Raw genomic sequence first — 17,425 nt, forward strand, 5'->3', positions numbered from 1 at the left:
CTCTTTTATTCTCGTGCCTTTCCACTCACCCTTTCGCTCATCTCCATTTCATATTTGGTGTTGCACTGTTTTCTGAGACGTCCACAGTGATTGAGTGAGGCGCTCAGACTCCCTTTGAGAGTCAAACACATATTGGTTCCACCGAGTATAGCAAATCACATTCCTCAATTTTGCAAGGTTGCACCCAATGGCAGTGATGTGCATTGGGAACATCTCAAGGTGTTGGTGTGTTGTTTGGCTAATGACCTTCCCTACTTCTTTTAGTTCTTGATGAGCTTGGACCTGATGGCAGATGGTGACCAGTTGTCTTGCCTCTCACTATTGCTGGAAGTTTTTGGTCACAGAGTAGATTTAAAGGCCCTCTGTCCACTTCCATGAATCGATTAATGGAAAATGCAGCCACTTCACGTTTCAAGCCTTGTCATGGTCACCAATTTATTTTACACTGCTCTTAATAGTTTCAACAATAACTGTTGCCAATGTTGTAAAAAATTGTAAAGAAGAAATTTGAATTTATTTTCCAAATTGTAAATATATCAGTTGAAGCTTGCAGGATAATTAATATCTCCAAATTATATATATAACTTTTGACTAGATTTTCAGTTTGAAATCTTTCCAACATCTGAAAAATATTTTCTCGAGCTGCAATAACATTTCCATAAGACCTACTTTGAAATGCAAGTATTATGGATATCTGTGACTCATATTCTCTAGCCTCTGCCTGCATTTCTTCTGCAGTGAAAGCTTTGAAAACATGAAATTCTTTGGTCCTACAGCCTTCATTCAAGCAAATTTGCAGCTTGTGTTTCTAATTGGTGAGTAAGCGATAAATTTTCATCCTGGTGTTAAAGTCAATATTGTCGGTGACAGCTTTTTAAAAAAAGTTAATCATTACCGTTGTATAGATGTTACTTTCAAAAGCAGCATAAATCACTCATTCCAAGGCCACTCTCGAAAATCTCATGTTTCTTATCAAATTTCATTTGCAGTAGGCAGTTTTAAAATCCTTCCTCCTGTCTAAAATGGTGATTGTGCAAACACGGGCAGTTTAAAATTGCTGAGCATTGAAGTTGTATCATTTATCTTAAGTTTAGTAGGGTTATTTGTTTATTTAATAATTTGGATTGATATTCAAAAGTTTATTTATTGAATAGTTTTTGAATTCCAAAGTATTTCACTCGGGTACAAATTAGCAAGTTCATGTTATTATTTGAATACGATACCAGGTATTCTTCATAAGTTTGGCAATTATGCACATTTGCAAATTATCTTGAACTTGGGGGATATGTTTGCACATGGAATCATAGAAGGCTCTTTGTAGCTGAAAATCTTACCAAGATCATAACTGACACTCATATTGACATTTCTTGTAGACATCTTAGTTATTTGTACATCACTTTGATCATAAGTCAAATGCTGCCAAAACAATAGTCTTTTTTATTTTGTTTGCATTTTATTACACCACTCGGAGTATAATTGCACTGATTTGTTTTTATTACTTCTCAGTTTAAGTTTATAATTGTGCAAGAACTTTTTATGTAATCACTTAATCCAGTGATCTTACTTCAGTCCCTTTAAAGAACAATCCAATTCATCCCACATTTCCCTGTATTCCTGCATTTTTCTCCCATGAATTCTTATCCCATTTTGAAGGCTAACATTGAATATATATCCACTACTCTATCATGCAGTGCATTACAAATCCAAACCATTTGTTGCATAAAATGTTTTCTTACTTAAGGTTCTACTCTTGATCTGTTTCCATTCAATTTAAATCTTTGTGCACTGATAGCGATCCTTTAGTCATCAGAAAACTTTAATCTTTCCCTGATCCAAGGAGAACAACTCCAACTTCTCCAATTATTCCATGTATCCTTAATCCCAACATCTTTGGAAGTATTCAAAGGTAAATCTCTTCTGTACCATCTGAAAAGCCTTCACATCTTTTGCAAAGTGTGATGCCCAGAATATAAAGGCTTATTTTGTGATCATTTTTTGCTGCCAACAGTTACCTACAATCACAGTTATCATGTGGTGATGTGAATCGGTGAATGCAGATCACAATAGGAATGTCAGATTGGGGGAGTTCTCCCTAAGCTGCATTTGCTACTTGCACCTTGTGTCCTTTCTATCACGTGTTGCATGTGGACGTGTTGGCAATCTGCACCAATACAGATATTTCACTTTCATATTTCTTTCTTTGTCAATTTCCCTACCACTGATTTAATCAATCTGCCCTCCATTCATATCTCTTTATCCATTTTCTCTCTTGCCCTTCTGACTGATAAAGCTACACTGACAAGATCAACTATTTAAAGAAACCCAGTATTACAAAATTACATATCTTGTGTCTAATATCATTTTGCTTTCAATATAGACTGGATCTTGTAAATGACATTGAGCACAGGGTCATAAATGCACAGTAATCCTGGAACCCTCTACTATCTGTGTATTTGTCTTATTTACTCTGACAAAGGATAGTAATTACCAGCAATATATACAGCAGATTCTGTAAATACTGAGCCACCCATATTTGGCACTGTACAATTCACATTCAGAAATAATAAACTAACTCACATTTAGTATTGTCTCCTAGCTATGACTAAATTTGTGATCTCAATATGTAAATTTGTGTATTACTAGAACAGAGTACATGCTGCAAAATTGAATGGGCGCATTACATTGTCTTGTCGCCAATTCTATCAAAGGACAGGAATGAGCAGCATTGGAGGTAAATTAGTTAAGGGGAAGGAGGCCTCTACCCCCTTGCAAACTGCACTTTGTGGGCGAAAAGCAAAAATCCAGGATAATGATGAACAGCAGATCAAGAGAAATAGATGTTACAGAGGTTGGGCATGTTGTTTCAACAGGAAAGTTGTAATGGGAGCTACGTGAGGAAATGTTGGAATGGAAATGAATTTTGGAAAGTTGAAGGAGGATTGGGCATGGTGAAGCAAAGGGGTGGGGAAATACATCAGCAATTGGGCAAGGGATCGGGGAAAACCAACCATGGAGGGCTGGTTTGCCTTGTAGCCTTCACTCTAAATGGACATTAGCCATCCTCACTACATCACACCGTACTGCTCACCACCTCTTGTTTGGAAGGAAAGGAGAAGCAGTGTAAGAATGAGAAGTAGAATTGAATTGATTTAGGTCTATTGTCACATGTCCTCACATGAGTACAGTGAAAGGTTTACAAGTCGCCACTTACAGCGCTAGCTTCAGTACATAGATACCCAGGTACAGATTCTTGAGCACAAATGGCTAGGAAAAAAATTAGAAAAATAAACAAATAAAAGGTCTAGCATTGCAGAAATTCCAAAGTATAAAATCAGAGAAATGTTAGAAAAATAAAGAAACAAAATGCTCAGAACAACAGTGCCTCCACGATAATAGAAGAAAATAAAATCTAGAAATTAAAAGAAACGAGAATTTAAGACAAAGTCCACTTAGTCCATTTCACAGCTCTGGTCTTAAGGACCCGATTTCCCCCCCTGGAATCCTGGGGATGGAGAGAGAAGCCTTACTTTCAAAACTTTATGGGATGTGCTGTTTTTAAGTTGTAGGATGCAGGAACAGTTCTACCGAATGGGGCTCTCTGTAAGATGCTTCACACCAGTAAATTCCAGACTGATATCGAGATGGAAAACTGCATGAAATTCATCTCAATTTTTTGAGTATGAGAACTCATGACTAACAATTAAAACTGTATATTTGGAAAATTAGCCATTCAATACCCTTGGAATCTATCTATTTACTTTGAGCTCATTCTAGCAAGAACCCTTAATATTGTAAATGTCAAATAAGGAGCAATTCTGAGTCCATACCCCCAATGATGTGAGTACACACGAAAACAGAAACTAGTCCTGATTTATCGTTCTGCATGAGTTAAGAACTATTGAACCACCAATATATTTGTAGAGCGTGTAAATTCTCTATCAACAGGATGGAAACCAAGCTTCATATTTTAATTCTGCATTAGGATGTGAATCTAATAGTAAGCAGTAGGAAGGCAGAAAGAAAAAAATCAGGAGGGAGCACAGGGAAAAAAAGTTGGGAATACCAAAACCAAGGCAATAAATGTGTGGTAACACACTTCAAGAACTTGGAGAAGTAGCAAGGAAAATATCTGACCTCAGGCAAAGAGCCAAGGTGAGGGAAAGTAGGATTTAACAAATATAGACTGTCATGCATATTGATGCAACCATAAAAAGAGGAAATCCTTTGTCAAACATAATAAAAGTTGAGATGTTAGATTTAGTAAATGTTACAGCATTGATATGGGCCATTCAGACCACCACGTGTTAATGCTTCATACAATCCTCGTCCTGTTTCGTCACCTTACCTAAAGATTTACAAGGATGTTACCAGGGTTGGAGGATTTGAGCTACAGGGAGAGGCTGAACAGGCTGGGCATGTTTTCCCTGGAGCGTCAGAGGCTGAGGGGTGACCTTATAGAGGTTTACAAAATTATGAGGGGCATGGATAGGGTAAATAGGCAAAGTCTTTTCCCTGGGGTCGGGGAGTCCAGAACTAGAGGGCATAGGTTTAGGGTGAGAGGGAAAAGATATAAAAGGGACCTCAGGGGCAACTTTTTCACACAGAGGATCGTACAGGTATGGAATAAGCTGCCAGAGGAAGTGGTGGAGGCTGGTACAATTGCAACATTTAAGAGGCATTTGGATGAGTGTATGAATAGGAAGGGTTTGGAGGGAAATGGGCCGGGTTCTGGCAGGTGGGACTAGATTGGGTTGGGATATCTGGTCAGCATGGACGGGTTGGACCGAAGGGTCTGTACATCTCTATGACTCTATGATATATCCATTTCATACATTCTGCCTGAACTATCTATTTGGATCTCCATCAAAAGAATCTATGCCATTCACCTCACCCATTCCATGTGGTAGCTACAACTTATGATTCGAAAGATATTTTTCTTGAATCCAGTCTTACAATTTTTAGTGACCACCTTGTGTTTATGGCTATGGTTACCTCCACAAATGGAAACAACCTTTCCATGTTTACCTTCCTATCTAATCAATATGGAGATGGTAGATTTGCTCTGTGCACTATGAAGGCAGCATCGTGGCTCAGTGGTTAGCATTACTGCCTCACAGTACTGGAGATCCAGGTTCATTTCCAGCCTTGGGTCACGATCTGCATGGAGTTTATACAATCTCCCTGTGTCTTTGTGAGTTTCCTCCTATAGTCCAAAGACATGTAGGTTAGGTGGATTGGCTGTGGCAAATTGCTCATAGTATCCAGGGATGTACAGGCCAGGTGGGTTAGCCATTGGAAATGAAGGTTACAAGGGTAGGGTGGGCCTAAGTTGGATGTTCTTCAGAGGTTCAGTGTGGACTTGATAGGCCAAATGGTCTGCTTCCACACTGCAGGGATTCTATGTAGAAAAATTCTAAGTGCACTCCTTTTAACTAGGTTATCAATTTCATCGACAAAATAAAATTCTGCTGGCCTCCCGTGGGTTACAGTCCACAAATATTAAACAGCTGCATTCATCAGGACTGAGCATATGGCTACAAGTGGAACCAGCTCTGCCTTCCTTCATCAGGAAACCCATCCTGGTGAAACTACGGCTGATCGAAATGGCAATATGATTACAAATACAAGCCTGTCGTTGAAAGCAGTTGCAATAGCCATCCTTGTGCCTATTGGGAATGGATTACTTTCTGAAAGCAGGATTGAGTCAATCGCCACCAAAACTACTGAAGCCACTATGGCAGAAGATGCACTTACCCAAACAGAACAGCCACTTGTGAATCAGGGTATTGCCAAGTTGAAAGCTGAGAAAGGGAAGTCGGTGGTTTTACCATGTTGGTATCTTAACGATAATACTTCCTTAAACAAAGACTCTATGTTGTGGTACAGAGAAGAAGCCACTGAAAAGTTCTATCCTGTAAGAGACAACACAACAGGCTCCGGTATCTACTCTGGTCGAGTGTTTTTAAGTGGAAATCTATCTAATGGAGATGCTTCCTTGACATTTCTGAACGTGACTAAGAGGGATAATGGCACTTACTTCTGTACTGTAATGCTTAATAATGGGACAACTCTAAATGGTGATGGTACACACCTCATGGTGAAATCAAAAGAAGGTGATTTTACATTGTCGTCCTTCAAAAGGTAAACAACTGATATTTTCCTTTGGAAAAAAAACAAATTCCTTTATCAGATAATAATACGACCAGAAGTAATCAAATTCATCATGACCTACAATATTACTGTAACGTCCCCCAGTACCATGGATGGTAGTCGTTAGTTTACTTCCTTGTACTGTATGACTTTGTTTAATAAAGTTAATGTTTGTAATTCAAAATTAATGACTTACATTAATTTTGGGTGACATGGTGGTTCAGTGGTGAGTGCTGCTGCCTCACAGCACCAGGGACCTGGGTTCGATTCCAGCCTCGGGTGACTGTATGGAGTTTGCACAGTGTCTGTGTCAGTTTCCTCCGGGTGGTCTGGTTTCCTCTCACAGTTTCAAGGATGTGCAGGTTAAATGGTTTGGCTGTGCTAAATTGCCCATAGTGTCTGGGAATGTGCAGGCTAGTTGGGAGTTGCAGCCATGGGAAATGCAGCGTTGGGTACTTAAAAAGGGAAAGATGGTATTAGGGCAGAGAGAGATTTAAAGAAGAAATTACAGATCATAGAAGGGCTGGCCAAAAGTGACAAGAAATGTAGAAAAAGCTAGCTATGTTACTATGTGCTTAATAAGTAACATGTCTTTTGTCTGATTAAGGTGTCTATTTCTCATCTTATTCACTTTTAGAACTTTCTCATTTAAAAGAAACTTTAGGAAGCACCATTGGAACGGTTGCAGCAAGTACTGGTGTCTTTATTGGACTTATGGTGTCCTTTGTGCCAAGCTTGAGCAAAAAGATGTTGTGTCAAAGGTTAGACCAAGGTATGTTAAGTTTGCACTGCACCAATTCCATCATCCAGTGAAACCAGGATCTTAAACCTCAACTTGAAAGATTGGCTGACAAGACAATAGACAATAGACAATAGGTGCAGGAGTAGGCCATTCAGCCCTTCGAGCCTGCACCGCCATTCAATATGATCATGGCTGATCATTTCTAATCAGTATCCTCTTCCTGCCTTATCTCCATAACCCTTGATTCCACTATCTTTGAGAGCTCTATCCAACTCTTTCTTAAATGAATCCAGAGACTGGGCCTCCACTGCCCTCTGGGGGAGAGCATTCCACACAGCCACCACTCACTGGGTGAAGAAGTTTCTCCTCATCTCTGTTCTAAATGGTCTACCCCGTATTTTTAAGCTGTGTCCTCTGGTTCGGCACTCACCCATCAGCGGAAACATGTTTCCTGCTGCCAGAGTGTCCAATCCTTTCATAATCTTATACGTATCAATCAGATCCCCTCTCAGTCTTCTAAACTCAAGGGTATACAAGCCTAGTCGCTTCAGTCTTTCAGTGTAAGGTAATCCCACCATTCCAGGAATTGACCTCGTAAACCTACGCTGCACTCCCTCAATAGCCAGAATGTCAAATTTGGAGACCAGAACTGCACACAGTACTCCAGGTGTGGTCTCACCAGGGCCCTGTACAGCTGCAGAAGCACGTCTTTGCTTCTATACTCAATTCCTCTTGTTATGGAGGCCAGCATGCTATTAGCTTTCTTCACTACCTGCTGTACCTGCATGCTTGCCTTCATTGACTTGTGTACAAGAACACCCAGATCTCTCTGTACTGCCCCTTTACCTAAATTGATTCCATTGAGGTAGTAATCTGCCTTCCTGTTCTTGCCACAAAAGTGGATAACCATACATTTATCCACATTAAACTGCATCTGCCATGCATCTGCCCACTCACCTAACTTGTCCAGGTCACCCTGTAATCTCCTAACATCCTCATCACATTTCACCCTGCCACCCAGCTTTGTATCATTAGCAAATTTGCTAATGATATTGCTGATACCATCTTCTATATCATTAACATATATTGTAAAAAGCTGCGGTCCCAGCACGGATCCCTGCGGTACCCCACTGGTCACTGCCTGCCATTCCAAAATGGAGCCGTTTATCACTACCCTTTGTTTCCTATTAGCCAACCAATTTTCAATCCAATCTAGTACTTTGCCCCCAATACCATGCGCCCTAATTTTACTCACTAACCTCCTGTGTGGGACTTTATCAAAAGCTTTCTGAAAGTCCAGGTACACTACACCTACTGGATCTCCCTTGTCCATCTTCAGAGTTACCTCCTCAAAAAATTCAAGAAGATTAGTCAAGCATGATTTCCCCTTCATGAATCCATGCTGACTCTGTCCTATCCTGTTACTACTATCCAGATGTGCCGTAATTTCATCCTTTATAATAGACTCCAGCACCTTTCCCACCACTGAGGTCAGACTAACTGGTCTATAATTTCCTGCTTTCTCTCTCCCACCTTTCTTAAAAAGTGGTATAATATTAGCCACCCTCCAATCCTCAGGAACCGACCCCGAATCTATCGAACTCTGGAAAATAATCACCAACGCATCCACGATTTCCCGAGCCACCTCCTTCAGTACCCTGGGATGCAGACCATCAGGCCCCGGAGACTTATCAACCTTCAGACCTAACAGTCTCTCCAACACCAAATCCTGGCAAACATAAGGTCCCTTAAGTTCAGGCCCTTCAGCTACTGTTACCTCAGGGAGATTGCTTGTGTCTTCCCCAGTGAACACAGATCTGAAGTACACATTTAATTCTTCTGCCATTTCTTTGTTCCCGGTAATATATTCCCCTGTTTCTGTCTTCAAGGGCCCAATTTTAGTCCTAACCATTTTTTTGCCTTGCACATACCTAAAAAAGCTTTTACTATCCTCCTTTATATTATTGACCAGTTTACCTTCGTACCTCATTTTTCCTCTGTGTATTTCCTCCTTAGTAATCCTCTGTTGCTCTTTAAAAGCTTCCCAGTCCTCCGTTTTCCCACTTATCTTTGCTATGTTATACTTTTTCTCTTTTAACTTTATATGTTTCTTAACTTCCCTCATCAGCCACGGCCACCCATGCCTCCTCCTGGGATCTTTCTTCCTTTTAGGAATGAACTGATCCTGCAACTTCTGCATTATACACAGAAATATCGCCATTGTTCCTCCACGGTCATTCCTGCTAAGGTATTGCACCATTGAACTTTGGCCAGCTCCTCCCTCATAGCTCCATAGTTCCCTTTATTCAACAGAAGTACTGTCACTTCCGACTGTACCCTCTCCCCCTCAAATTGCAGATTGAAGCTTAATGTATTATGGTCACTACTTCCCAATGGCTCCTTCACTTCGAGGTCTCTGACCAATTCTGGTTCGTTACACAATACCAGATCCAGAATTGCCTTCTCCCTGGTCAGCTCCAGCACCAGCTGCTCTAAGAATCCATCTCTGAGGCACTCCACAAAGTCTCTTTCTTGAGGTCCAATCCCATCCTGATTCTCGCAGTCTACCTGCATGTTAAAATCCCCCATAACAACTGTAGTAACATCTTTGCGACAGGCCAATTTCAGCTCCTGATTCAACTTACATCCGACATCCAGACTACTGTTTGGGGGCCTGTAGATTACTCCCAAGAGGGTCTTTTTACCCTTAGTATTTCGCAGCTCTATCCACACTGACTCTACATCCCCTGACTCTAGGTCCCCCCGCGCAAGGGACTGAATATCCTCCCTTACCAACAAGGCCACCGCACTCCCTCTGCCTGTCAGTCTGTCCTTACGCTAGCACGTGTACCCTTGAATATTCATTTCCCAGGCCCTGTCCACTTGAAGCCACGTCTCAGTTATCCCCACAATATCGTATCTGCCAATTTCCAAAAGAGCCTCAAGCTCATCCATCTTGTCTAATGCTTCGTGCATTAATGTATAGTATTTTTAATTTGTTACTGCTCTCACCCTTCCCATCAACCCCTATTTCACTCAACCTTACAGCATGATCCCTTTCCGAGTTTTCTGCCTCATTGATATAGTTGTCTTTCTTGACTTCTCTTGTTCTAACTTTCCCTTCAATTTCCTTTTTAAACATCCAGTTTGTCCCCTCCCCCCCCCCGCTACTTAGTTTAAATGTAGCGGTGCTGCAGTAGAAAACCTGCGTGCCAGAATGCTGGTCCCTAACCTATTAAGGTGCAAACCGTCTCTCTTGTAGAATTTATGCTTACCACTAAATATACCCCAGTGATCCAAGAACTTAAATCCTTGCTTCCTGCACCAGTTCCCCAGCCACACGTTCAAGTCCATTATCTCCGTGTTTCTGGCCTCACCAGCCTGAGGAACTGGAAGCAAACCGGAGATAACCACCTTGGACGTCCTGCTTTTCAGCCTTCTTCCTAGTTCTCTGAAGTCCCGCTGTGGTATGTTCCTCCTCTTCTTCCCGACATCATTTGTGCCGACATGTACCCCCACCTCTGGCTCTTCACCCTCGTCCTTGAGGATTTCCTGCACTCTGTCCGCGATGTCTTTCACCCTAGCACCAGGAAGGCAACACACCATCCTTAAATCCCGTCTGCTGCCACAAAAACCCCAGTCAGTTCCTCTCACGATGGAGTCCCCTATAACCACGGCTCTGTGCGATGTCCGACTCTTCCGCTCTGCCTCTGCGCCAACTTTTGAAGGAACCAGTTTTAACTCCATGTCACATGACAATCGGATAATGTCAACCATGCAAGATTCCTTTCTGTAACGGGACTAATCTATTACTGAGATTAATTTACAAATAGAATCACTTACAGAAGCACAGAAAATAAATAAAAAATTCTAAAATGCACAATACGGTATAATGCATCTGGAGCATCTCGTCAGGGGTTAATTTAAAACTGGCCTAAGAATTTTCTGTGGGGTTTTGTAGATTTTGACACAAATATTGGGGGCATAATTTTAATGTGAGAGCAGAAAGATTTAAAGGGACTTGAGGTGCAATCTTTTCACATAAAGGGTTGGGGGTGGCATGGCTGCTCAGTGGTTAGCACTGCCGCCTCACAGCGCCAATGACCCAGGTTCAATTCCAGCCTTGGGTAACTGTTTGCACATTCTCCCTGTATCTGCGTGGGTTTCCTCCCACAATCCAAAGTTGTGCAAGTCAAGTGAATTGACCATGCTAAATTGCCCATAGTGTTCAGCAATGTGCAGATTAGGTGCATTAGTTGGGGGTAAATAAAAAAGACAATAGGGTAGGGGAATAGGTCTGGGTGGGTTACTGTTTGGAAGATCAGTGTGGACTTGTTGGGCCAAAGGGCCAGTTTCTACATTGTCAGGATTACTAATTCTAATATGTGGAATAAACTACAGGAGGAAATGGTAGATGCAAGTAGAGTTATAACATTGAAAAGACATTTGGACAGGTACCTGAAGAGGAAAGGTTTAGAGGGTTATGGTCAAATGCGGGCATTTGGACTAGTTTAGTTTGGGAAACTGGGTCAGCATGGACGAGTTGGACTGAAGGGTTGGTTTCTGTTCTGTATGGCTCTATGACTCTATAAATGCTCTCAGCTGGAGAAATGTGAACAATTCAGGGGATACTAATGCAAGAGAGAATGTAAAAAGTCTTTAAAAAGCACGTTTGCCACAATGTTCCCAGCGCTGATGGACTTCCACTGAGAGTAGAGGGTGGAAAAATTAAGACTGTTCTCATAAAGCCATAGAGTCATACAATCATACAGCATAGAAACAGGCTCAATGGTTCACTCCTTGAAATAGACAAGGTTATGAGGAGATTTCATGATGGTATAAGGTGTCGATAAAAACAGAGGGAAAAAGTAATATTTCACCAGTAGGTCCATAACCAGAGATCTTAGATTCATTAGTAGCAGCAACAGATCTAAAGAGAGAATGAGGAGAAACATTTTTAAAACATAGAAACTGGCCAGTCAGCTATTCGAGCCTGCTCCACCCCCTAATTCAATCATGGCAGACTGAAAACTTCAAATCACTTTTACCCACAGTATTCTATATTCATTTATACCAATTAGAAATCTATCAGCCTTTACTTTAAATAGATCAAAGACCAAGCTTCGAGACCACTCTAGGGTAAAGATTCACAATGTTTTGAACAAAATAAAGTCCACATCTCTCTCCTGAATGGCATCCCCGATATTATTTAAATTGTGTGCCCTGGTTCTAGACTCCCTGATTCCAGACTCCCCAACTCCTCAAAGAGAAATATCTTCATCTACGTTGTCTATCCCTTGCAGTGTTTGTTTTTGGGTTTCAGTGAGATTTTCACTCAGGAAATGATTGGGATTTGAAGTGCACAACCTGGAAAGGTGATTGAGTCTGAATCAATTATAGAACATAGAACATAGAAAGGTACAGCACAGAACAGGCCCTTAGGCCCACGATGTTGTGCTGAGACTTAATCCTAATGTAAAATATAGTAACTTAACTTAACCTACTCACTGCTATCCATGTGCATGTCCAGCAGTCGCTTAAATGTCCCCAATGACTTCACTTCCACCACCAGAGCTGGCAACGCATTCCATGCATTCACAACTCTCTGCGTAAAGAACTTACCTCTGATGTCTCCTTTATACCTTCCTCCTAATATTTTCAAACTATGACTTCTCGTACCAGTCAATCCTGCCCTGGGGAAAAGTCTCTGGCTATTGACTCTATCTATTCCTCTCATTATTTTGTACACCTCGATCAGGTCTCCTCTCTTTCTCCTTCTCTCCAGAGAGAAAAGTGCAAGCTTTTTCAACCTTTCTTCATAAGGCAACCCATCCAGTACAGGCAGCATCCTGGTAAACCTTCTTTGCACCCTCTCCAAAGCCTCTGTAACTTTCCTATAGTAGGGCGACCAGAACTGGACACAATATTCCAAGTGTGGTCTCACCAGGGACTTGTAGAGCTGCAGCAAAACTTCGCGGCTCTTAAACTTGATCCCCCTGTCAATGAAAGCCAAACCACCATATGCTTTCTTAACAACCCTATCCACTTGGGTGGCAACTTTGAGGGATCTATGTACTTGCACACCCAGATCCCTCTGTTCCTCCACACTGCCTAGAATCCTGTCTTTAATCCTATATTCAGCATTCGACTTCGACCTTCCAAAATGCATCACTTCGCATTTATCCAGGTTGAACTCCATCTGCCATTTCTCAGCCGAGCTCTGCATCCTGTCTATGTCACGCTGCAGCCTGCAGTAGCCCTCTATACTATCGACGACACCTCCAATCTTTGTGTCATTTGCAAATTTACTAACCCACCCCTCAACCTCCTCATCCAAGTCATTTATAAAAACTACAAAGAGCAGATGCCCAAGAACAGAGCCCTGTGGGACCCCACTCAACACTGTCTTCCAGGCAGAATACTTTCCATCCACAACCTCTCTCTTCCTTCTGTCAGCCAACCAATTCTGAATCCAGATAGCCAAACCTCCCTGCATCCCATACTTCCTGACTTTATGAATGAGCCTACCATGGGGAACCCTATAAAATACCTTGCTGAAGTCCATATACACCACATCCACTGCTCGACCTTCGTCGACCTGTCTTGACACCTCCTCAGAGAACTCAATAAGATTTGTGAGGCATGACCTGCCCCTCACAAAGCCATGCTGACTGCATTTAATCACACTATGCTTTGCCAAATAGTCATGAATCCTATCCCTCAGAATTCTTTCCATAACTTTGCTGACCACAGACATGAGACTGACTGGTCTGTAATTGCCAGGGAATTCCCTATTATTCTTCTTGAAAAGTGGAACAACATTCGCCTCCTTCCAATCCTCCGGTACGACTCCCATGGAGAGTGAGTAGGCAAATATCCTCGCCAGTGGTTTAGCAACCTCCTTTCTCACTTCCCGGAGCAGACTAGGATAAATCTGGTCTGGCCCTGGGGACTCATCAATCTTAATGTTTTCCAAAATTTCTTGCACATCACCTTCATCAATCTTGATCTGGTCAAGACTGTATCCCAGCTCCTCTAAGTTTTCATTTACAACAAGTTCCCTTTCCTTGGTGAAAGCCGAAGCAAAAAACTCATTTAGGGCTTCCCCTATCTGTTCAGACTCCACGCACAAGTTCCCTACGCTATCCCTGATCGGCCCTACCTTCTCCCTGTACATTCTCTTATCCCTCATGTATGAGTAAAAAGCCTTTGGGTTCTCCCTAATCCTTCTTGCCAAGCCTTTCTTGTGTCCCCTCCACGCTCTCCTCAGTCCATTTCTGAGCTCCTTTCTAGCAAGCCTGTAATCCTCTAAAGCTGTGCTAGATCCTTGCTTCCCCCACCTAACGTAAGCTGCCTTCTTCCTTTTGACGATAAGCTCCTCTATTCTCATCATCCAAGGTTCCTTAATCTTACCCCTTCTTACCTGTCTCAGAGGAACAAATTTGTGCATCACTCGCAACAACTGCTCCTATAGTTAAGAGGAACTGAAAAACAATGAATGCTGGAGGTCAAAGCAGGTCAGGCAGCATCCATGGAGAGAGAGCCAGATAATGGTTCAAGTCCAGATGGCTCTGATGATGAGTCATCTAGACTTGAAACATCAGTTTGCTCTCTCTCAGTGAATACTGCCTGACCCGCTGTGTTCTCCAGCATTTTTTTGTTTTCAGTACAGATTCCAGCAGTAATTTGCTCCTTTATTTAAAAGGGTGTTGTGGAGTTAAATTGAACAGGTTTACAGACAAAAAGCAGAAAGCATGGGACTAACCATTTCTCTTTCAAAGAACCAACACAGGCAAGGCTGTACAAATCACTTCCTTCTGTTCCCCATTGCAAGAAGTATCTATGCTCTTGTTCATTAGACAAATACAGAGCATTACTTTTGGTTTCAATTATACAGGAGTTTTCCTTTAAAATTCAGCCAATGTGAATATAATCTTAATATGATTGTTGATACAACTTTAAAAGATTATCATGAAGAAGATCACATGGACGTTGTTGATGATTGCAAATATACATTTGGTAATTCACCCCCTGTTTGACACTGTAAGCATTAAATTCCGGCCTGATTTGATGGAATTGGTTCCTAATCAGAGACAAGTAGCTGTGTTTCCACAGCTGACTTGACAACTACAGGAAGTCAAACTCTCAAATGACATTGGCTGGAAAAATCTGTGGAGCTTGTTCCTCTTCATTGCTGTCGTTTTACCAAAGGTGCAGCTGACACTGTGTGTATGAATGCAAAATGCTTGAAAAATCTCCCAAACATGGCTTCCACTTTGAAAATAACTAATTGCCTATTTTTAAAAGTTACAGGTAAACTCAACAAGAATCCAGATTTGCCACATTATAAATAGTTGAGGGTTTCTTTCTCAGGATAGAGGATTGCAAATTTAGGAATGAAAACTACCTTTCCCAAAGATAAGGGATGGAAAGGTGTGAAATGCATTTGTGTGCTCTACTATACAGAGAATAAAAGGTAGCTGGATCAGGGAAGTAACCTAGACGGCTAATTTAACACGCTGCATGAGGGCATTCAAAACAAGACTTTGATCTATCATGTCTGTTTCCAGACTGATAGAATTTATAAAATCGCTCTGTTTGGGTGAGTTGCGAATACAGCATTCCACCTGACTGAGTGGGCTTTCCATCTGTAAAGTGTTCAGAATTTGCTGCACTGTGTGACGAGAAAGGAGAATGATGGTTCCGATCTTAATGTCTATCTGAAAGAAGTTACCTGTTTTACTAAATTTTAAAATAAAATCAGTCTGTTCAGAAATGTTATTGTACACCTCTGGAGCTGGAGGGACATGAAGCCAGATCTTTTGGCTTGGAGATAGGGACACAGCTACTGCACGACAGGAGACCAATCTGAAAGAAGTTGTAACACATTCATGACAATGTCAGGCAGGTCATAGAGTCCTTGAGTCATAGAGATGTACAGCACAGAAACAGACCCTTTGGTCCAACTTGTCCATGCTGACCAGATATCCTAACCTTATGTAGTTCCATTTGCCAGCACTTGGCCCAAATACCTCTAAACCCTTCCTATTCATATACCGCTCCAGATACCTCTGGAGTGACCCCTCAGCCTCTGACTCTCCAGAGAAAACCGCCCCAGCCTATTCAGCCTCTTCCTATAGCTCAGATCCTCCAACCCTGGCAACATCTTTATAAATCTTTTCTGAACCCTTTCAAGTTTTACAACATCCTTCCAAAAGGAAGGAGACCAGAATTGCACGCAATATTCTAAAAGTGGCCTAACCAATGTCCTGTACAGTTGCAACATGATCTCCCAACTCCTATACTCAATGCTCTGACCAATAAAGGAAAGCATACCAAACGCCTTCTTCACTATCCCATCTACCTGCGAGTCTACTTTCAAGGAGTCATGAACCTGCACTCCAAGGTCTCTTTGTTCAGCAACACTCCCCCAGATCTTACCGTTAGGTGTATAAGTGTTCCAATAGAAGAGGCACCACCCAGAGGCAGATCTCCATTGCCAGAAATTACAGGAATTCTTAAGTCCCAGGGTAATCGAATCAGCACTGTTCATTTAATTGCCTCTTTCTATTGGAGCTGAAGGATAACTTGATGTGTGATCCTTATTTAAAGGATTCAAATATAAAATAGAATTTTTTTAATAGTGTGTTGCTAATGTCAAGATGGCTGGCAGAGATGGCTATGCCAACTGTGCAGATGATGGCAGTGTTAAGTGCTGGCCACTGGTGGCCAAACAGACATAGTACTGGCACAGACCAATTCCCACGCACCACCTCCTGCCCCCATTCTCACTTCCCTTGACCTCCCTGCTCCACTTGGTTCCCCATTCCCAGCTTCACTTGACAGTGGCATCATAGGCACTGCATCTGCATGGGCAGTAAGAATGGCCCTGCAATCACAGTGGTAACAAATGAAGCCAATTTTTAATCAAAGTTGGGTGGCGTTTTACTGCACAGAATACCAGTTTGGATATAGGCAGGTGATGTGGGAAAACAGAGACTTATTAGAATTCCTCCTTAGTGACTATACAAGCTGCATCCAGTATCTTTATGTTGCCCTTTTGAACTCTAATGTGCTAGTATTAAATGCAAACAATTTTTATTTTGTTTCTTTCCTTCAGCTCAGGTTGCTGCAGCCTAGATCAGAAATGAACAATGTTGAAGCATTGCCAATTATTTGATGAGGTGGATATTTTTAAACTCACCTTCCTAAAGAAATTTCTACAATGTTGTGAACACTTTGATGTGAAATTAAATGTCAGTTTTATTTTCTTGAATAAAATATCTAAAGTCACCACAATCCACTAGACCATAGGAATGCTTTCACATTACAGAAGAGAGAGAGAGATATCATGGTGGTGGTTTAACCTGAGAATCCCCGCACCTCAGGTGATGGGAGAAGTTGAGAAGGAGAGTTTTTCATTGTAATCTCAACATGTATGAGAATTGAGCCCACCCTGATGGTTGTTACTATGCTTTGCAAACCAGCCACCAGCCAACTGAAGAAACTGAACGCCTTGCTTGAATAGGTAAA

At 41.7% G+C, this 17,425-nt stretch overlaps 1 protein-coding gene across 1 annotated transcript; it reads left to right on the forward strand.

Moving 5' to 3' along the window:
* The first annotated feature begins 754 nt into the window (after positions 1-754).
* Positions 755-17,179, forward strand: LOC148149715 (uncharacterized). The gene is made up of 4 exons (XM_087987786.1): positions 755-815; positions 5,508-6,113; positions 6,788-6,922; positions 17,013-17,179. Exons 1-4 carry the CDS (start codon positions 755-757, stop codon positions 17,030-17,032), a joined length of 822 nt encoding a protein of 273 aa, XP_087843912.1. The 3' UTR covers positions 17,033-17,179.
* The last annotated feature ends 246 nt before the right edge of the window (positions 17,180-17,425 follow it).

The sequence above is a fragment of the Chiloscyllium plagiosum genome, unplaced genomic scaffold, assembly GCF_037043375.1.
Source record: "Chiloscyllium plagiosum isolate Xiang-an unplaced genomic scaffold, Cpla_swu_hap1 HiC_scaffold_6, whole genome shotgun sequence".
Classification (NCBI taxonomy): Eukaryota; Metazoa; Chordata; class Chondrichthyes; order Orectolobiformes; family Hemiscylliidae; genus Chiloscyllium; species Chiloscyllium plagiosum.

What these genes read in the sequence shown, in the direction of transcription:
- LOC148149715 (XM_087987786.1), top strand. Translation starts at nt 755, where the DNA reads ATGAAATTCTTTGGTCCTACAGCCTTCATTCAAGCAAATTTGCAGCTT. An exon ending in GCAGCTTGTGTTTCTAATTG is followed by an intron (nt 816 to 5,507) that starts GTGAGTAAGCGA and finishes AATATTAAACAG; the next exon opens with CTGCATTCATCAGGACTGAG. An exon ending in CATGGTGAAATCAAAAGAAG is followed by an intron (nt 6,114 to 6,787) that starts GTGATTTTACAT and finishes ATTCACTTTTAG; the next exon opens with AACTTTCTCATTTAAAAGAA.